At 45.5% G+C, this 22,366-nt stretch overlaps 1 protein-coding gene across 6 annotated transcripts in view; it reads right to left on the bottom strand.

Moving 5' to 3' along the window:
* The window catches only part of LOC120907155 (cardioacceleratory peptide receptor-like), a 50,228-nt gene that overhangs the window by 23,722 nt on the left and 4,140 nt on the right, over positions 1–22,366 (bottom strand). For 2 of the 6 annotated variants that reach the window (XM_040319045.1, XM_040319047.1), the window contains exons 2-3: positions 1,832–2,509; positions 1,572–1,697 (exon numbers count right to left, since the gene is read on the bottom strand). In XM_040319045.1, coding sequence (XP_040174979.1) covers positions 1,572–1,697; positions 1,832–2,374 — 669 coding nt within the window. In that variant the 5' untranslated portion in view covers positions 2,375–2,509. Of the gene's footprint in view, positions 1–1,571; positions 1,698–1,831; positions 2,510–11,605; positions 11,767–22,366 lie in introns of those variants that run through there. The other 4 variants (XM_040319048.1, XM_040319046.1, XM_040319050.1 and 1 more) reach the window with 4 other exon arrangements.

Here is a 22,366-nt window from a genome sequence, read left to right on the forward strand (position 1 = left end):
TTAGAATTGCTTAGCTATGAGTTATGATCGAAAAACGCCCTTTCAAATCTGGACTGGGAATTAATTTTGCTATCGTCTTCGTATTGGATCTATTTTCTCAAAATTTGGCCACAAATCTAATCAGAAAACAAAACTTTTTGAATCACATTCGTAACTAATAGAAAATTCTTTGCGTACAGTCCATTAACCCTTTACATTTTGTCCGTTTACTAACATTTGCACCAGCCAATTGCAACAGGCGATGCATCTTGCTGACCTATTCTTTCGTTATAATTTACAACCCAACCTCATCAAATAACTCTCGGCAAGATTACATCGCACGCCATTTAAAATCTTCACCAACTTCTCGGGGAAGGACACGTTCCACCCTTCTTTCCGTGTTTTAACATGCCAAGGTTACTTATTCTTCACCTTTCGTCCCTCATCCCCTAAGCTACATCCCGATGGGCGAATGGTCTCCCATCGGTTGCGCCGCACAACATTCCACACCACTAAGCAGTGTGTGCGTGCGCTTCTGGCGAATTCTAACGCAACGGAATCGCTCCGCATCGCAGCTCACGAATGGCGTTGGCATGGCGTCCTGGCGTGTTTCTTACCCTTCCCCGACCGTCCCCGTGCTTGAATCGAACACAATCTCTATAAATTATTCCGTCTAGACAAAATCAATTCAGTGCAGCAACGCGTTGCTACGCTCGGCGCGTTGCCACGTACACATCCCCGTCCCAGCACGAGCAGGGCAGGTCAATGATAAAACCGATAATGCCAAAAATGTTTTCTCTGCTTGCCGCCAACACTGTCAAACGAGAAGCAAAATTAGAACCCGGCAAGTGGTTCATGCTGTGTGTGTGTTGTGTATGTGTGTCACGAAACCACCCCCATCAGAGTGCGACCAAAATGTCCATCATACCGCATCTACAACAATTTGTTGTTGTGCGGTTGCGGCGATCACAATCAACCGCTCGGTTGTTTTGGTGGCTTTGCAAAGAATCTTGGCGCAGTGAGATTTTTCATCCCTAACTCTTACAAGTCTCTGTGTGTTTGTCTGTGTGTGCCTCATCTCTTCTTTGATCTTTACGACACACGCAATGCAATGGCCATTTACCGGAGCTGCTGCTCGTGCCTTAACCGTGAAGGATCAATCCTCCCCCTGCTGCTGCTGCTGCTGCTGCCGTTGCGGGGGTATTTACCGAGCGAAAGTTTCGACCACGATAAGAAGCGTTGATGACTTCATAAAAGCTGCTAGAGGGGGCGGGGAAGAGGAAGCACCAATCTGATGGTAATGCAGAGGCTCCGTTTTTCCGCTCGATTCGGCCAAAAAAACCCCTGTCAACCGTGCTCACTAATGCACGCCCATATTCTTTTATTACACCCAATGTCCCACTCTGGACCAATCGCACGCATGCATAGGGGATGGAGGCGCTGACGGAATAAGGATTTGTTTTGTACGGACTCGCGCCCGTCATCGCCCCCCCCCAAAAAACAAACATTACCCGCACTGTAGTGATTCGATCACAGGGGAGAGGGGAGGAGGAGAGGGCATAAAAGCAACGCAAAACGTACGCAAAACTTACCTCATAAAAGTAAAAGGAATTTATTTCCTCGCCGCGCGTTCCGTTGTCATCGGTCGCGGCACCGTTCACCGCGGCAATGATGGACGCGCCGGAGCCGGCACTGGTGGCGGGAGGCGCTAAAAGAACCTGTAAACATTTACGACTCCGTTTTACAATGAGGTTTGAGGAAAGCCCGCGACGTCATTGTGTTCTTCCAAATCGGTTCAAGGCAAAAAGAAAAGAAAAAAATCAAACGGGAAAGCAAGAACAGCTGATCTTACCTGTGATAATGCCGGCGTAATGTTCATGCCAATGACATCGTTGACGGCAACGAATGAGCCAACCGAGCCAAGTCCACCCGCTACACTACTGCCGTGCGCTGCATCCGCCGACTCTCCGATGGCAGCTGAGCTGTGGATCAGCGGGAAGGCTGCTATCTGCGTACTGCTGCCCGCGCTGCCCGTGTACGTGTCCGTCTGGTCGCGGAAACGCATGTTCAACCCACCGCCACCGGCAAGCTTGGCCGACTGCTGGAACGGTCGGAACGTGTCGTTGCGGATGGCCCACCGGGGCGGCAGTCGACAACCGGCCGGGCTGAAGGTCAGCTCTATCGTACGCTCTAGGTGGCTGCTGTTCGAATCGATGTCGCGCGGAAGCGCAAACAGTGGCAGAGGAGCGCAATCGTACCCGGCGTGGCCGGCGTGTTCCGTGCCGAGGGGCGGGTTCGCTGATACAAGCTGCACGCTGCCGTACGGATCCTGTGCTTCCGCATGGTACTGGACGGCAATATGACGCAGGTAGGCCCAGGTAAGAATTGGCAGCATGGTTCCGCGCGCACGTCCGTACTGCCGGGTATCATCTCCGAAGGAACGAATGCCACAGCGGTTGCGTTTTGCGTGTTGTGTCTATTGTACGGAACGAAGCAGGAACGAAGCGGCAAGGACGGAAGCGGTAGCAGTCTGGAAGTTGTGGAAGTTGTACATAGCATTAAAAGAAGCTGTTTGTTGGAAACAGAAGACGGGGAAGTGCTCCAGATACTACGGTGTGACAACTGAATCATCCATATTAATGCAAGAATAACTATCCAAAAACACTATTGGCAGCACTCCAGCAAAAGTTGTTTGTGCTGCTCCGCGTAATTGAGTTACACCGCGTCAGCAATATCCCTCCTCTCGCCACTTCCACTTCGGGAGGGGGTTGATATCCGGGGAAATTTATTGCTACCCAGTATTAAGTAAAAGTTTGCCCCAAGAATAATTACTTTTTCCGAACCCAAAAGCGTGCTACACTGTTTGCCAACAACCGCCCAAAAACAAACCCTCCAACCTTCTGTTAAGGTGGATCAGCACGCTCAATCTCACTGAAATTCATTCCACATTCCGTAGTGGTAGTACTTTCGTACATTCGACTCCGTTGCCCTTTTTGCGAATTGCGATGCGCCCTGACATAATTCGCTGACCTGAAGAATGCTGAGCCCCCGACGCTCTGCTTCCCTTGACGCGCGTTATTTATGCGATTTGGCTGCGAATACTGTTTTTGCTCTGCTGAGTGCCCTCCCCCCACGTTCCGTTTCATTTCGTTCGTGGACGAATTCATGAGGCTAGGCTGTAGTCGAGCAATTGGATTCGAGCAATCCCAAAAATGCTGTCGTCTCCACTGCGTAGTACTAATAGTACACATGGCTTGTACGCGCTCATAGGCCAATCCTACCTTCTTGGAAAACATTCACCCAAAAAATGATGTGAATAACACACATTGCCGCGCCGGTTTTAATACCATCCGTCATGCCGCACTCAGTGTGTGTGTGTTTGCTCAGAATCCAACCAATTGGCGAACTACTTCGCTGCACCGATTCGCCATTCCCATCCATGAAGCCATAAACCTTCGAACGCTTTGATCGCACCCATCGCTGGTAGGAAGCGTCCACCGGTTTGGCCTGCACGCATAACAACTTGCACGGTGCCACCCAAATCGACTTGGCCGCGAATCGTCACCGATGTAAAAAGCGGCCCCGCAAGGCGGATCCGACATGGGTTCCAATCGATTCATCATTTCGTTCCCTTGCGAACGGTCAGCAAACGGTGGCCGTTGGCGAGCAAAGACACATATCCGCGGCGAAATGTGAGCACGAAACCAAAGGGGAGTAATAACCGACGTGTACCCTTTGGCCAATAGGGTTACAACATCAGCACATCAGTGTTCCGATGCAGCGAAACACATACCGTAAGTAATTTCACCAGTGCCGCCGAAGCAAAAGGGTACGGAGCGGCTGGCTGGTACGGACGGATTATTGAGTTAACTTGCTACCTTGACTGATGAGTATTGCTTTCGCCGCGGAGCTAAATCTGCTCCGGAGACATTGGATTACTTTTTGAAGTGGCGGAGCATATGTTACGGTGCAGCATCGTGGGACTGCCGACGATCGTTTCAACAATTTCAAAGTTAATCAATGGCAATTGGATCAACGAAAAGGTAATGGTTTCCTACTGAATCAGACCAAGAAATAGATTCTTTATTTCTACAAAGCCAAATCTCATCGTGCATTGAAGACAAACATTTGGGCAAGGCATTAAGGCATTCCCAGAAATATAAAATATTCAATAACTGTGGGTACATAATTTCTTCCAGTACTTTGAACTTTTGTGGGAACAGTTCTTAACCACACTTTTCCGGTAACTGCGCAAGTAACAAATTTCGCGAAACACATCTTTCACGATAACTTACAAGAAAAGGGCAGCCAGCTGGAATGGTATCATGTGGTACAAATTGGTTACATTCTTTTTTTCTCTCTCTCGAATAAAAACAGATTCAAAGCAACGTTTTTTTTTTCTTCGGAAGAGAAAAATAAACAACCACACACATTAGAACGGTTTGCTGCGCAACTTTTCCGGTGCATAAAACGCTACCAGGAAAATGAGCAAAATTCCTGGCACGTTCGCGTAATGAGAAGTTTTATTTTACAAAACCCGGCAGGCAACGCGTCGAGCGCAAATTAAATTGCGTACGAACCTGCCACACCATTCCCGGGGTTGGGTCCTTTTGTCTCGGGTCCATCGTGTGCAACAAACTTGCAACCGTGCTCCGCGGAGATGACGAGCACGTTGCCGGGAAAGGAATTTCGCCATTCTAGAGGGGAAATGAACAGGCATCCATCCAGCAATGCCTACCAGCCGGTTAAATGGCATACCATCGTCACAAACCCCGTCGCTGTTGTGTGTTTTCGACGCTGAAGGTGGTGATAAAATATTGCACACTCCATTGCTCCCATCCGTGGTGTGTGTGTGTACCTGCGGTGTAAACTTATTTCATTTCGTGCGTTTTGTTTTAATGGTGCGCAAACTTGTTGCACTTAAATCGTCCTGCTTGTCGTCGCGATGCGAGTACAAATGGCCGGTGATCAGTGGGGCTGGTGCGTTGAGTTGGTTGTTCGTGCGCGATGATTATTCTTCGTACCGATTTACGGTGCAGGAGAAGCAGCTTAAAGGTGCTGCATCTTGGTGGGGGAGGCCTGTCGGTTAGCAGCGAGCGCATCGCGGAAGAAAACGGCACACTCGGTGGTGGCAATGTTTGCTTTCCCGGCTGACAAACAATAAACGGCAACCGTCGGGCATGTGGTCGAGAACGCGCGATGATTTGTGCGATGTTTACTTTCACTTGCATTATTGGAAGAATAATAATACACACACACACACACACAAAATGCAAAACATCAAACACAATTCCAAACAACCCACCCGAGCGCATCTATCCCAATCCCGTCTCCCACGAACGCAAAATTCACTGTTCCATATGTCGGCAATTAATTGGACCCGCCAGCGGTCGGTCACACACAGCTCGAGTTGTTGCGACGACATCAGCCGTTTGACAGATCGTACACGACAATCAAAACAAGCAATGTTTGCTAGCCTCGTTTTTGCTAGCTGCCCGCAACCCTTTACGCCACCGCGATCTGACCAGTTGCAGCACGGCAAGAAAATGCACCCGAGAAAAACATGGGGGCATGCAGAACAAGGGGAAAGATTTACATTTTTCCATTACATTTCAATTAAAGTTGTATCTGCGTTCGCGGTTGCGCGGACCATTCCGGCGTCCCGAGCGCTTCGCATTCCAGCCGGTTGATGCACCCGAACGGTGCGGAGCCGCTGTGCGCTTTGAAGATTTGCTAATTGAGTAATTAAATTGGCCGCCCAGTGCGGAAAACCCAGGGGGCTCATTCCCACCCCCGTTCCCAGTGAATCGGTTTGTTGGGGAGGGATTAAATATCTGAATCAGGTGAATGAACGCGCTTAACCAAACCGAGATGTACGTCACAGTTGCGGTACAGTCGGTCGGTAGTAGTAGTGGTGGGGTTTAAAATGCATTCCAGTTACTCGAAAAGCAATGCTAGCAAATGGAATGGAATTGTCGCAAAGTTTTCGTGGAAGTGTTCGAGAAATTCTTGTTCAGATGGAAGTTATGGAAAATTGTTTTCTTTTATGAATTGTTATCTGTATATCAACAACATTTTATGAAATAGTTGAAATTAATTTGGTCAGGAATAGCTTTGAGTTTACACCCTGGAACTTAAGAAGGATAATATTGGGGCCCTTCACGATTCTGGTCAGCTTTTTTGTCTGGAGTTTGACAGTTGGAGGCTGAAATCATGTAAACACTCCATACAAAACCACACACAAAACTAGCCTGAAATTTTCAGTCTAGATTATTCTAGCCTCAAAGCTAGAATTAGATTCGAGTGCCTGCTCGTAAAATGGCAAAACAACGTGATGTTAACATTTATCCCAAGGTGAATTAAAGAGACCAGGTGATGGAATCCAGAATCAAAGTCTATGTAGTCCAGGTGCTCTGATATCATGTTTTTTATTACCAAATTTGAATATCACTTTAAGACAGGATGGGTGAAAACTTCTGTTCAAACAAGCTTTCTAGAGGCTTGACGAATAGGCAAAACACTCTTAAAATCTTCATTCAGAAACAGAAGCGATGAAAATCAGCCTTCTAAATTCATACACTTTGGGATAAGCCCACCTGTATGTGATATCCACTTAGATAGCTGCTCGAAAACTGCTATACAATACAAACAGCTGATATGCTGAAATTTCAGCCTACGAACTTAAAACGGAAAGGGCCCGATTGACAGTTTTGTCCGGACTAAGTTGTTCAAGTTGTTTTGATGTAACTAGACAGAGCTAGAGAAGAGATTGACAAACTGATTAAACTTCGACCAATGATTGTTACCGACCGAAATCTAATCCGTCCTGGGTACTAATCCGATGATACGATCCATCATTTTCCAAAAACCGACGATCAACTCTGTTGTGGATGTAACTGTCGCTCCAATGACACACCATAACAAGCAAATCGCTCAAATTCTTCAGAATTATTTGCAGTTTTCCTTCCTGATAGTAATAATAAACTTTTGTTTGGAACAAATTGATTCCCAGCACTCCAATGTTCACAACGTACGATACGTTCTTACACCACATCGGTTCCGGTAGCTGCGAACGACACGCAAGTAGTCGCGCTCAACTCTTTCTCCCTGCGCACGAGTTATTCTTGATGCGATGCACTACATTCAGTTGTGACGCGATCGATACCTCATTCCCCAGATTCTACGCTGTAAGAAACGTTGGATTTTGCATACCGAATAGTGGTGCATTGCTGCCCTAGGACAAGGGGTAAGCGTCAATAGAGGAACGCAACGAAATATGAACCAATCGGAACGGATATTACTTGTAGTGTGCATAAACAAATGGGAGTAAAGTGTTTGTGGTTTTGATGGACTCGCCGTTTCCTGGTTTCTGCGGTGGAAATAAACCCAGAATTGAAAACGAACAAAAAAAACTACATCCATAAACTACCTACTGACTACTGGGGAAGTGAAATTCACTTCAAAATTCCACTACACGAACACGAACTCAGTCATCACTTTTACTTGGCAATAAACGAGAACCTCATTTATTTATTTATTTACACAACCTGGCCCGCGGGGAAACACACGGACACCCTGTTTACCGGGGCAAATATTTATCTCTCCGGAGACGTTTGGGCTAATTGGAGAAAACAAACAGCCCCGATTACTGGCAATTACTAGCTGTCCAGCAAATTCTGGAAAGCTGTTCGCCGCTGTACCTTGTACCGAACGGTACTACCATTAGTGGCACGAGACATGACAGATTGTCAGCGCCAGTGTAGTAAGTTCATCAAATTGGCAATTAGTTTCAGAGCAGCTTGAAACTAGCTTGAAAAGTGTGTGTTTTTTTCACGCAAAAATCGCATGCTGTCCACCACCGTACAACGTCACACGACGGGTCAGTGTGAACGTTCGAACCGAGCGGGGAAATCTATCAACTGTCAAACACCGGCCAGACGTGTTTTTCGCGGCACGGATTTGCCGTTGGGTCCTTTTTTTTCTGCGTCTACTATTGATTTTATAGTGTTCGATCAATAATGAAAAAAACACAACACACACACAGAGTCTCACCATAAAGTGTGCAAGAAACATAGTGTCAACATTGCTGGATGAATCCACAAAATAGCAACTCACCTCTCCCTAGAGAACGGAGGGAGTTTGACTGTTTCGGGGTGGCGACAAAACCATTACTCATCAAACAGTTTTTTCGGAACATACCACCCAAAAAACAAAACTGCGCTAGCTTTCGTTTCGCTAAAACGCAAACACCTTTCCATCGTTTTCCCACCTCCTCAGCTGGCTTACGCGTCAGCACACGAACATTGTGTTTGGGTGCGCGCGGGAAGAATAGCTCGCCCATTTGTCACCTCCAAAAAGGATCTGCTCTGAAATGCGTTCCCCACCAACGAAGCTATTGTTTCAAGCAAGCTAACTGACAGAGAAAACACACAAAAAAACACACACACAACAATCACGCCGTTGTCTCGCCGGCAGAATTGTTGCAATCATGAGCATGCTGATCGTGCATGTATATTTTGGGCACGGTTTTTTTACATTTTTCACCCCCCTTTGTTAAGCTTCATCGATTCAATTAAGCGAGCGGCTAGCGTACACAAAAACCCAATCTACGGGACCAAATGACGCCACCCAGACAACATGACCAATATGTCATTCAAGTGCATAGACAAAGGCACACCTCTGATGGCTCCCGCGCTTGTACTCCTGCTGGGAATGGTTGGGTGGCAAATAGTGTACGCGGAAAATGCAGCACAGAGCCATACAAGTTTATAATTATAATTTTACCGCCTACATAATGATTTTCCTCGTGTGCAGGAGATGCAGGAAGCGCAGGGTTGATGTTAATTTGTATGATTTTACCTGCGTGTAGGCGAGTTTACACAGCGCTAAATATAACCCCTCAATGAGATAATTGTTTACAAGGGCGCTTTAAAAACGGAAAAAACGTGGAAAAGAGTGAACAAAAAACTCACCCCCCAGTAGGTAGTCATTTAACAAATTGCATGTCTAAAACATTTACCAACACTGCGTCGAGAAAACGCTTCGTACAATAAAAGGAAAATGGGAAGGAAAACAGCAGCAGTGTGAAAAATCATGGCTAAAAGGACAAATTATTCGCTGAGCGCATTTGCAAGCCAACCACCACGTCCGATGGATTGCGCATTATTCACTCCCCACAATCCAAAAACCGCACACACACACACACACACACATTGGCAAACCATCTTGGCAGTGCATTTTCCGGCCCGTTTTCTTGATGCACTTTTTGCCCGCCGACTGCAAGCGCACCACCGAGTGCTTCCCTTGTTTTGTATCTGGTCTGGCAGCTCGCGGCCGTAAAACCATTTGCAGCCCACTTAGCATGTGCTTTCGCTGCATGTGTTTTTGTTTTTCCGCTACCGCTTCCGCTGCCTTCCCCCATCCATAACCGGATTGTATAAATACAGTTGTCAACGGGTGCAAATTGCAGCTAATTGATTAATGGTGGGATCTGTACACAATGGATGGTGTGTGTGTCGGCAATGAAGGATAGGAGGAAAATAAATGGACGAGAGGCGTTCATTGTCGAGCGGAATGGAAATATCTTTTCCCATTTGCCCGACAGGCTGCCGAAACGGGGTTTGCTGTTTTATCCCACGGAACAAGACCGGCCAAGACACCGTGTTTATACAGGGTGAGTAATTTAATTGCCTTACGAAACGAAATCGCTTTTAAAACGATCTAGGTTGCAGTTTATGGACGATTCGAGCTAGCATGGGACTGTAAGGTGTATAGCAGACATGCAAGATGAAATATTCTTTTTTAAATATTCACTCCCTTCCGTGGAAAAGTTTCCATCAACAAAGTTGCAATCAATTACACACAATCATTAAAACGCCTAAAGCTATGCAATTTGCTATGCAATTTGCCTTCTATATCCCTTGAATGCTTTCCAACACTCAAACTGTTGCTCTATTGAGTCTCGCCAGTCGAAAATTCCCCTTACTAAGGTTAAGTTTCCCCCCCCCCTCCCTCGAATCTTACCACGTTTCTGCTTCGATCGGCGCATACCGCAAGAGCGCCTTTTTCGGGTAGTTTGCTTGTAAAAATGTTCATTATTCTCAGCTACTCAGCAAACCCTCCAGAGCACGGCACCATTAAAATGTACATGTAAGTTCTGCCCCAGCATTCGTTTCTCGGTCGGATAGAGGCTTTTCTTATAAATTCACGTTTCCAAGCACACTTTGGGGGAGCTGTATCGTTCCGTTGAAGCCCTTATCGAAACGCTTTTCAAGAGCGCTTCAGCTTCTGGAGAAGGTAGACGAAAAAAAAACGAAGAAAAACTGCAAAGTGCTTTTCCACCAGCGCCAGGACTGTGGGGTTGTGCTGTTGTGCACATGGGAAGAATGTTCAACAAATGTGGTCCCGCCAGCTGTGTTGTAGCCTTGAGTGGTTGGATGCTGTTTCGGTATTTCATTTATTCCCGATCACAACGTTCGGAATGGGTCACGGAGAAGAGGGGGCAGGAAATGGTTTCCAGCATGTTGTACTAAAGGACACTGCAGAAGTGTGTGGGTTACATAAAGTGCAGAAAATTGAAACAGGAAATCGGTTATTGAATCACACAAAACCCTTCCCTTCCGTCACATGCTGGGTGACAATGCTGCGTATCGTATCGACCGGTCAAAACCGAGACCGTTTTTATCCCATTTGTGTGCTACCCAAAGAGTAAAAACTGACCATTGTCAGCGTCATCAATTTTCAATCACAACCAAAGCGTTGGGAATCATTCCAACCGGAAGGAACCGGTCCGGGATGGATGGACAACACAGACACACACTCGATCGACCTGTTTATAAAATGGTCCCATCCCACCAAACCTCATCCCGCTGTCTGACCACTCACACACACATTTCAAGACATTTGTGGGTCAGTTTTTACTGCTTATCATTTATAGAAACTTTAGGCACGAGCACAAGAAAGTAAATGAGCCAGTACAGCCGTACAAAAAAAACGGAGAAATTTTATTTATGATACGCCAACGAACGTAAACAGATCATTACGTAGCGAAAGAACGCTTGCTAGACATCCGTTCTCGGGAGATTATTTGGACAGTGTGCTTTTCTAACATTACGCTCTGTCATCCTGAATCCGCCTGAAAAACAACGCCGAAACGTCAAAACAATAGCTCGAAAACCCCTTTCTGTCCCGCATCATTACATTTATGCTGCCCGAACATTAGACGACCGATAAGGGCCGAATGGCCGAATGAAGCGCAAACGGAAGGCCGAAAAAACCTTCCAGCCCGATACCAGCTAGCCAAAACTGGAGCAACTCATCCACCGTGCCCCGGATGACCTATCTGGTACCGAAACATACCCACAGCACAGTTAACCATAACGCGTCCGTTGGCTGGTCGGTGTGTGATAAATTAAGGGATGGTTTCGGTAGTCACGGACAGGATGCCGGACAGGGCAGAGTGGAATTGGACGGTTAAATCAAATCAGGAAGATAAAACTGGTAGGCCTTCTGCTTGGGAAAACTCACCATCGCAGGTCAAGGATAGCCGCAAGGATGATGCTCGTTTTGAAAGGCATGGAAAGGATAAAAGGATGTTTTGATGGCTAGCGGCTGGTTTTTAACTCACCGAAACTAATGTTTGTATAATGTATGAGCTGTTTTGTTCTTTATAGTACTTTATTATATTCATTGTGAATTGGAACTTCTCTCTGGAACTCTGAAGGCTTAGTACGCCAATGAGCGCCAAGTAGCGCTCACTATGATTACCACGAACTTCACAACATCAAACGTCAAAAACGTCAATGCCTACTCGTCTGTCGCAACAGTACATCGGGAACAACTACACACGCCTCTTGTTTGTGCAACTTTCTTTCACAGTGTAGCGATGAAAATAACCTCTCATAACCCAGAGCAACAATGCGTTATTTCTTCATTATCCCATCCCCAAACTGACGCTCTTTTTACTCGCCTGAATTGTCTTCACCGGATGCCTGGTACGGTTTCCTCCAAATGCGCCAAATGGCTAACGATAAATTCCACCCGAATGGGTTCATTTTCGCAAATCATACGACCGAAACCCGAAATGCCTTCCTGAACTCGTGACAGCGTGCATCGCTTGAAAAACAACACGGGGAAGCCTTTTAAATTCGATGTTTACGACCTTCGCCACAGATCCGGCGAGGAACTGCTGACGAATGCCGAACGTTTGGTGGCGGTTTTTTTATTGTTCCCCCCACCCTCTGTTTTTCGATAGTGCACTTTTTGAGGAGACATTCGCGAGTCCCGTGTCTCCTCTTTCACCCTCGTATTCGTCGATGGACGGCGTGGATTGGCAGTGCAGCCACGGCAACCGATGTTTTTTAACAGCAAACCGGTCGAATTTCGGTTATTAACTCCTTCGATCACCCAAGCGAACGGGAAACGGGACGAATTGATGCTCTACTTTGATTGGAGGGGAGGAGACGGTGGGTTGGACCTCCAGAATGAGAGATAAAATAAAACCCCCGAAGATAAAACCGTGAAGCTCTGGCATTGGCGATAAACGGGTACGCTAATGATAATTTATGACAGGTTCAACGATGCTGAAAATTACCGTCTCAACTCACCAGAACCGCAACGGCACCTTCCGGCTCCGGGTAAATTATCAGTTGCAAGTGGCAAGCGGAAGCGGGTGAGTTTGTTTTCCCCGCGTTGATAAAGCTTTGGACATCACGTTGCTTTAATAGAACGCGATAACAAATGGCATAAAGTATCTGCTTATTAACCCACGACCTCCAGACGATAGTGAACGGTTTTTCTTTATTTATTTTTGCCGAAGAATACAAGTAGACACTCATGAGACAGTAAGGCACCCAAACGGGGGTTTAATTTGTGCTGAAATATTAATGATTGAATCGTCCTACCGTTCGTTAAATTAATTTTGATGCGGAATCAAGCGTACAGGTTTAAGGACGGATCGTTACAGGATTAAGCAATCGAACTTGTTCTTAGGATACTAATTTTAATTTCACTTTGAAAAAGGATTTGTGTTTTAATTCGCTATAAACTATAATCCTCTTACCGTTTTATAGGTTGAACGATCGTGACGATTTGCAAGAGAAAGAGAGAGAGAGAGAAAGAGAGAGGCAATCAATTTTACTTGAAATGGAGAAGGATAGGAATTCCTACGAATAAAGAAACGATTTTAAGCTAAGTTCAGAGAATCAAGCAATGCCTTAATACAACTGTTAAAAATCGGTTTTTTTGTGTTGTACAATGTTAATCGGAAACATGATTGCTTTCGGCATTCTTTTCCTTTCGTGGATTTTTAAGCGTCACTTTCGGGAATCGGAAATTAACCACCGGGGGTGGGAAAGTTTCTCTCTGTGCGTGAGCACCCAGCAAGTGTTGAGCAAAGGCTCTGCCCTTGGCAGTTGTCCCTGACGTCTTTCGGGGTTTTACAACACACATTTCAAGCACACACTTAACGTGCAGAAGTGTTGCTAGCATGCTAACTGCCAACGCAAAGCTCCAGACGTCACGCAAACTTTGGCAACACTTACATCCTTGGGCGGCAAGGCAGGCGTATCGTTTACATTTCTTGCTTTAGGAACAACTTAGTCTGACAACGTCTTTTGCTTCTCTCCACCCCTCCCCACACACATCGTTTTGATTAGATGCGAACATCACGTGCACAGGCTTGGTAAAACATTATAAGCTAGCGTCGAGCCAAGAGAGGAAAGAAAAGCAAGTAGCAAACAAAATAAACAGTTCCGTAGCTTCAGTCTTAGTGTGTTGACTTAAGAGTAGACGCTGATGGCAGGTTGATTTCTGCCATCATTTGCTACCGGCTTACTTGCACGAAGATTTGCAGGAAAACCGTTGACTCGCGTGTCACGTTTCGCATTTGATGAGCCGTTTAATTATCGTACAGCGAGTAGAGGTTCAGCTAGCGAGAGAAACGATCCGCATCGTACCGTATCCGCGCACCGGCAAGGCGCATACAAGACAAGACAACCAGACCTACATGTTCTGCACGTGCACGTATCCATCAGCCGGAAATTTGGAGTCATTTTTATTTGTTTTCTCTCCGCTCCGTGATGTCGTGATCGGAAGCAACTTTCCACCTGTTGTTTTCAGATGGGGTGGATGGGGGATGTTATATATTTTGGGACGCTTGACAAAACATTTACCCAATCCCAATCAAACAACCGGCTAACGATGTTTATAACAACTTCTAATAAATTCTTACGTGATTAGGGATTCTTGCTTCACCCGGTCGCGATTGTTTAATCTGCGTGGGTTTGGCGTGGCTGCTCGTATGAACACGGAAGTTTATTTAAAGCTCTCGTGACGTGCATCGAGAAGAATGAATGAACGGGCGGCAACCTTAGGTGGTATTTTATCGGCGCAAATTGATTCCTGTGAAGCGAATCTTTACCCTTGAAAGCAGCCATCAAAAATTGATCTCGTATATTTTTCAGCTTTTGAATATTTAATATGAATTTTCAATCTGCTAACGGTTAAATTTGAAATTTTACGTACGGATTGATGGTTATAGAAATATGTTACAGTGAACCCTCTCTTATTTGAGAGGCGATGGGACTGTCGAATAAGAGGGGTTTTCAAATTAGAGAGGTTGAAAGTGAATGAAAGGTCCATACAAACAAGAAAGAGACAGAACATTTAGTATGCAGCCTTAACTGTTGCTATAGGAAACTGCGAACAGGATTGCCAATTTGAGCATACACCTCTCCAATTTGAAAAACCTCTCTTATTTGAACATTTTGCACAGTCCCTTGATTTCCAGTACATTTTTGTTCCTCTAATTTGGAAAACCTCTGAAATCTGTGTCCCTCTTATTTGTGTATGGTGTTGCCATGGTTATTGAATGATGTATGCTCAAATTGGCAATCGTATGCACAGTTTCCTATAGCAACAGTTAAGGCTGCATACTAAATGTTCTGTCTCTTTCTTCTTTGGATGGACCTTTCATTCACTTTCCACCTCTGTAATTTGAAAACCCCTCTTATTCGACAGTCCCATCGCCTATCAAATAAGAGAGGGTTCACTGTAGATATTGAAGCATCGAATTAGCTTAAATTGTTACAGTTTGCTTTATTTTCGATGCATTTGATACACGGCATTATAAAAACTACAGATAAGAAACAAAACTTATTGGCCAAATTACCACGCAATTCCCAGTCATTCCCAGGTGAGGACCCAATCAACCGTACACCACCAAAACCCAATTTACTAATTACATGATCTACACATTTAGATGCAGGTAGTATCATTTTTCGAATCGCACCATTACAATCTGACATCGAATATTATGCGTCGAAATGTGACATTTTCGTCCCACCATTGCAAAACACCATATCCCACCAAACCATCATAAACATCCAACCAGCTGTCAGGTGCGATCAACGCTCACGACTATCCGATTTCACTCCACTGTCCGCAATCCGTTTCACGTTTCGGTTTGCGGTGCATCGGTATTTTACCGATATTTTAAGCCCTCCACGTCTTCCGCTAAAGATAATGACAAGAAAGCAACGGCTTTGATCTACATTCACCATTTACGGTGCTTTGTTCGATCCTGTGACCCGCGTCGGCCCTGTCGTTTTCTGTGCCGTCTGACCGGGAAGGGAGATCGGCTCCGATTCGTACCGCCCGCGGTAATGTGTAGCACGAGCACAACCTCTTAGGATAAGCGTCGCTGGTGGCAAATTAATGGAACATGTGTGTCATGTCGCTCCGTTCGTGTACTCAAGCCGCCGACAGCCCTCCATGACGGTGCAGTGCAGTGCGCATCAGATGGTCGCGTGGACGTGTGGGTAAACGAGAGATTCGGGACATCTTAACAAAAGCAAAGCATAACCCCGAAATGCCTAAAGATCGAACTACGCGTCCCAGGGGTGGTAAGCCACCGATAACAGTATGCCTTGTCGCCCGGGTTAAACGAAAAGCGGCCAAATAAGGCCTGCGATAATATCCGGTAAGGTTTAATGCGAAATTGTTCATTCTGAACCTCTCTGTTGTGCATGTTGGTACAATTTAGAAAAGGAATTAAAAACACACACAGAGAGAACCATCTCCTTACGCGGGGCTGTGAAACTTTCACATTTAACCAAACGCACGTACGCACTCATAATCAAGCGATCAAGCTTGCGATGCTATCACGCCAGCATCGACCATACATTCATCGCTGATAAGAAGAGTCGTCGCTCAGAAGGTGCAAACATTAATTAAGCTACCCTTTTTGCTCCGATCGTTGTCACGACCGATTTTAGCTCGCTAAAAGAAATTATCCTTATCAATGGCCCGCTCGTATTGTCCAATCAGCCCCCGTTCGATCCACTCCACACCATTTGCGCCACGGACAGCGAAATTGCGTTAACCTTGCAAAGGGGTTGGCTGATTAAAGGCTGGCCATACAATATTTCTTCCCAATTTTCGTCACCACGCACCGCACCACCTTTCACTTCAGCTCCGGCAACTCCCGGCATGATTAGCGCGGTGTGAATGTGCGTGCAAAAATGAACATGCTTATGCTAGTAGGTAAGACGAACTTTCTTCGGGCCTGCAGTCGACGGAAGGGGGAAAGGGGGATGGGAGAATAGTGAAATTCTTAATTAAATGACATGACCAAACGATCCCGAACACCGAAAAGGGTCTCGATAGCGTGGATGTGCAAAAAAAAAACCAAGAGGCAAAAACCAACGCTTTATGCAAACCAACAACCACCGACACATACTGCCGCATTTAAATCGGAAACCAATCAGTAACGTGACCCTGGTTGAATTTTTTTTTTTGAAGGCTTTTCTTTTTTTTTTTATTTCATTGCACGATCCCCTGCCAGAACCGCATCATAAGTTGTGAAGTTTATACACATTCGCTGAACTTGAATTCAACTGCTCCACGAGCCCGAGGTGCAGTACATAGGGGCCGAACATCAGTTTGCCGGCGAAGTGAAGAAAGCAATCCTCGGAATGGAGAATTTACCAGCAACGGGATAGCAACGAATAACAAAAAAATACACATCCCCACAGGTTGACAGTTGATTGAAAGGACGTTGTGGTTCAATTTCGGAACGGTTTATTCCGTAGAATTTTTTTTCGCTCCGCAACTAACGAGATTTCCATAACCGGGCAGTGGAATGTGAGTTTACAGTACGGTACGGAAACGAAGCCGAACGATTTTTCGGCTTTATTGTTGTGAAATGTTACCATTGCGAATGCTTTGGATTTCATGGGTGCTATGTGGGGTTTTATGTATAAAAAACAATAAACAGATGATTTTTATTTTAAATTTGAGTGAACAATTTTAACATTTTATTGATTTCAGTTTTTAAATTGAGTGATCATTAACAATAAATTGAGGATTTAAAATAGAGTTCTGAGTTTTAATCGACTGTTTTAGCTATCAATTATGCACGAAACGTTGACAGAGTTATCATGAATAAAGATAATTGTACGGTTCTGTTGTATTATTCAGAAATTTGTTCAGAAATTTACAATAAAATGAATTAATTAGGATTTCTTCCTCCATCTTCCACGAACTGAGGCGGATTCCGGATTGAATAGAATTGTTCAGACGGTAAATTGCAGCAATAGTTTGAGTTGCTTGTGAATAATTAGTTATGTATTTATCTAGAAAACGAAACGGAAATTCGAAGAAAAGGACAGTTGCTTCAAGATTAATTAAACAGTTACTGCAAACCCCTCAGCGCGTTTTCTCCTAAATTAACCACACTGTAACGTATAACAGTTTATATTGTTGTTTTTTTCATTGATTTTGCTTTTAAAACATTGCTTGGTTCTGTAACTTCATAAACTCCATGGAAAAGCAACTTACAGACATTTTCACCAGTGTTCTCAATACGTACTGTTTAACCTTCCGCGAAGTAAGTGCAGAAAATTCGATTCAATATTCAACCCCAAACATTTCATTACCGCCCACAACTCTTCGCCCGCCCGAAGTTAAGCTCTGCTAAGCTCCTACACAAAAGAGAACTTACACCGAAAAAGTATCCGCACAATGGCTTCTGAGGACAGTACATCCTCGGGGCACACAGTACGTACAGCTGGGCAGTTTTAGCTATCAGGAGCGCGTATCTTGTCGTACCTTTTTCGACACGATCATCTCTCATAAATTTGTCACTCGTAGCAGTACAAGCGGGCGAAAAATGGGGGAAAGACATGGACACTACCACACTGCTAGTAAATCATCAGTCTTTGGTGGAAAGCTTTTTATTCCATTTTTGTTTTCACCCTCGGCATCGTGCTTCATCTGCTTCAACCCGTCCAGAGATGTGTAAGCACAACATCAGCACCTACTTCTACGAACGAGTTTCAACGAGGTTCGTGCACAGTTAACAGTTTTGACTTGTTCGGGGTTGTGTGGTTTATACCTCCTCCCCCTCAGAATCTAAACCATACTCTCGTCCAACCGTGTCCCGGTAAAGTAACTTCGCCATTTTCTCCAACCAGCATCCTTTTGGCATTCGCTTTCAAGACTGATCCAGTGACGACGGCACTCGAACCAATCATTACCCGAAACCGGGTCACTCTAGTTGATAATTATTTGTTTGTCTTTCTGGCTCCATTTCCCCATCCTGCTACTCGAACTAACTTTATGAAACGGAAGCATGGTAAGGCTGGTAAAAAAAAAACAACAAAAAATCGCATCAAATTACGCGACAAATGGAAAATCGATGCGGTTGTTTTCTCGGGTCACTGATCCAAACAATCACGCACAACAGCTGCTTGCACGGGCGGCAAGATTTGCAAGATCCTGCGGTGTCTGGGGTCATTCAGGACGGAACCCAATCGTGAATGTTCACATTACAATTCAAAGCAATTCGCCTTCCGACAGCGCTTACGATACTCGGTGCAGGAAGAAGCGTATACAGAAGCACACTCGCTTCATCGGGATGTTTAATTGAATTGCTTCAATCCGTGGCTATGGCATTAATCTGAATTGAGTGTAAGTTGTTTTCCGGGAATAAGAGAGTATGTTCGGAGTACTAGTACCGTTTACAGTGGTTAGTCAAAGGCTTCAGTTCGATTGATCGTCAGTACCGCGTGAAGTTGGGCTTAAATTGTAGGTTTCAACTAAGATTATTGAATATTTAATTTAAAACTTATTTAATTACATAGTTTCCCAGACTTTGCCTCCAAATGAAATCGTTGTTTGATGTTAACGTACGTTAAATTTCCGTTTAAAACCTCCAAAGTGAACATTGACAGAAACGCTAGTACTGTTCCATACACGATACCGGTGTGAAAACGCGGAAAACTCTTCTCAAACCACTCCGGACCGGTGGCTGATATTTGCACTTCCGAACTCTTTTTTCCCAGAATTTTCTCACCATATCCATTTCATTCAGCGAGGGCAGTGAGGGCACAATTTACCGAGCTTTTATCACTGTCCATGAGTGTGGATGGATGGTAGGAAATGCGCCCAGTCATAAATAATCCGTTTCATGAATGTTAATTTTCACGCTCTTATCCAACTCTTCCGAAACCCTGGGATGGGAAAAATGTCGCAAAAAAAAACGTTCTACTTCATTCCCATCTGGACGGACAATCGCGGTTGTTACAGCTATTCTCAGGAAATAGCAAGTTGGTACGCTTCATTCTTCTCCAGTGAGGATGGATGGAATATGTTTTTCCCCCCTTTATTGCTGATTGCTACTCCCTGTTTCGGTTTGTTTCTTTTGACCTCACAGCTTCTCTGACTTGCGTCTAAAAAACCCTTTTTCTGTTCAACATTTTAAGCGCAACAACAGGGCAGGATGGTAGTAAAACTTTACCCCAACTCGCAGCCACTCGCAGTCGGTGCCATAAACCGGGAGCTTCAAATCGCACATTCCCGGGGGGCCTCAAAAATCCCGCACAGCCGACGAAGCCGATGTCAATGGGTCAAACGTTTACGACACGCCGTTGGCGAAACGATGGGAACACGGCGTTACTTTCTCTCGGCGTACCAGCGCAGGCATGGCCGAAAAGCACCAAAAAGGGCAGAAGGAGACGTCTCCTTCACATGATGAATGGCGAACCGATATTAGCGAAACGATCATTATTACGACTGTTATGCTAATAAAATCTAGCAGCTCCAGTATTGGTGGTGGTGCTGCTTTTACCCATTCTGGTCTCATGCTTGTGAGGAGTGGAAACCTTTTTCATGTTTTATTTGATGACGGCACGGTAGCCGGACGCGCTGAGTGAGATTGGTGAGCTGAACATGCTACAACGAACGCACAGCAGCATCGTCCGGCTGCCAAGGAATGGTCGGATTTACGGTGACCTCATCCGCTGCTTGCTCACCCGGGAAATATTGATGCGGTTTTAATTGTTTGTTGATGGGAAAAAGCACCCTCAAACACGTCTGTGGAACGTGGATTCATGTAAAGCGTCATTAATGATTTATGGTAAACGCTGAGCGACGCTTGTTTATTTCATTTAAGTCGATCGAATTTGACCAAATTGGGCAAACTCCAAAAATAGCTCCCATTGATTTCGAATCCCATTGCACTCGCTCTTAACTAAAGGGAACCCACTAGACATCCACTCTAGTGTAAGTATATTGTATTAAAAGCCCCTCCTTTCTCTTGCACACGCTCACTCGCCCTTTATAATGGTTGTGTTTTCACACTCAAGAGAAGTGCTTGAGCGAATACAGCAACTATCTCAACGCACGTTTGGAATCCAAACAGCAACTGGTAACAAATCTTGGCTCCGCTCAAGAAACACTTCATCATCTTTACGTACGCCCGGTCCAATTCACTAGTGGAGTCAATTTTAGCGGTACAACAAGAGCAACAACAACTACTACTACAAACTCCCATGCTAATGCTCTGTCATCGGTCATGCAAAAATGGGAGTCCGCAATCGTTCCGCCGCGCTCGCATTACGCACCGGGAATGGGGCTATAAATATCGGGTCCTCTTCTTCGTTTAGCAGTATAAATAATTTATCTCACCCACCGTTACCTTCGTTTTACCCGCATGGAATAGTCGGCGCGCGATGGATTCAAGCCAAAGCTGCTCTTCCGCGATCACTCTCCCTTCCAATACATATTCGTGTGCGTGTGTGTGTTTGTGTTTAGTACAGAAGCATGACGAAATTGGACCAACATGACAGATGAAGCAGTGTCCGATTAGTAACATTAGCAATTACTTAGCCGCGGCCGACACGCACGGACACCCGTTTTGTAGGTGATTTAAATAATAAATGTGCTACCGGTGCTGCTGAGCGACTTTACCTTCGGTTGGGGTACTGAGCGGTGACACTGCCCCCGTTACCTTTCCCACCGGGGGACCAATTTCTTATCGCCAAAAGGTGCACACGACGGCTGCGTATTGCCACGCTGCGATTAATTAACATCTTCCAGTTTGAAAGCTAGCTAATTATCATAATCGGCATGAGTTCTGTCTGTTCCGGCTGTATCGGGGCTGTTTACTGGAGCATTACTCATTTGCTGTTCGAATTCCTACCAGGTAACCTGTAACCCAGCCAGGTGGTTCAGCTCCAAAAAACATGAAAAATCGCCCCAACGATTCGCTCCAGCCAGTACAGGGGGGACAAGGGAGTAGTGTTGAAAACGATTAATCACTTCCAACCGTCCGTCGTACGGGGTGGAGGCACAGGACACCCAAACATGGCACTGCAGACGTACTGGCCAGACTGATCAATTGGTCTAGTGGGCTAGAGGTCGAGGCACTGCCTCTTGACCGCTAAGACACCGTTGAAACCGTCCCAATTACTGCTTAATCCTTGTGTTTTCTGCCGCCCACAGCAACACTCACAGTGGGTGGCAGTTCGTTTTCTTCAGTTCTGTTTGACAGAGAGAGAGAGAGAAAAAGAAAAACAAACACTACCAAAAAGGATTATTATCGCTGCACTGGCACGCGAACAAACACTTTTCCAAAGGGTGTTTGGCAGAGGATGGCTTGCTTTCGTTAGCACACATAATGTCCCCCCGCCAATAACTCAGTTAGAAGCTAGCAGGCAGAGAAAAGGTCAACGGAAAACGAAAGCTTCTACTAGCAAGATGGGCCATGTCTAGCCCGAAGCCTGCAAGGCTCTCTATTATAACTCCATTAACTGTCCGGTCCGGTAGTAGCGCAGCGCGAAGAGCCGGGAAGAAGCCGAGGAAGTACGAACATCCTCGCAGGCAGAATAGAGCAATGGCAATTTATACTTCCACCGCCGGTTGGCAGGTTGTCTATGTCGCTCCCGGCCTGTCCAAACCCCAAGCACTGTCCTGTGGAAATGTCTCAGAAATGCGTTGAGGCTCTTACTTCGATATGAGCTTAGTTACGTGCCATCTGGACGTCAAACGATACATGGAACATGTTGAACCCATATCATTGCTCACTGTCTTGGTACGTTTGTGTGCG

The sequence above is a fragment of the Anopheles arabiensis genome, chromosome 2 (assembly GCF_016920715.1).
Source record: "Anopheles arabiensis isolate DONGOLA chromosome 2, AaraD3, whole genome shotgun sequence".
Lineage (NCBI taxonomy): Eukaryota > Metazoa > Arthropoda > Insecta > Diptera > Culicidae > Anopheles > Anopheles arabiensis.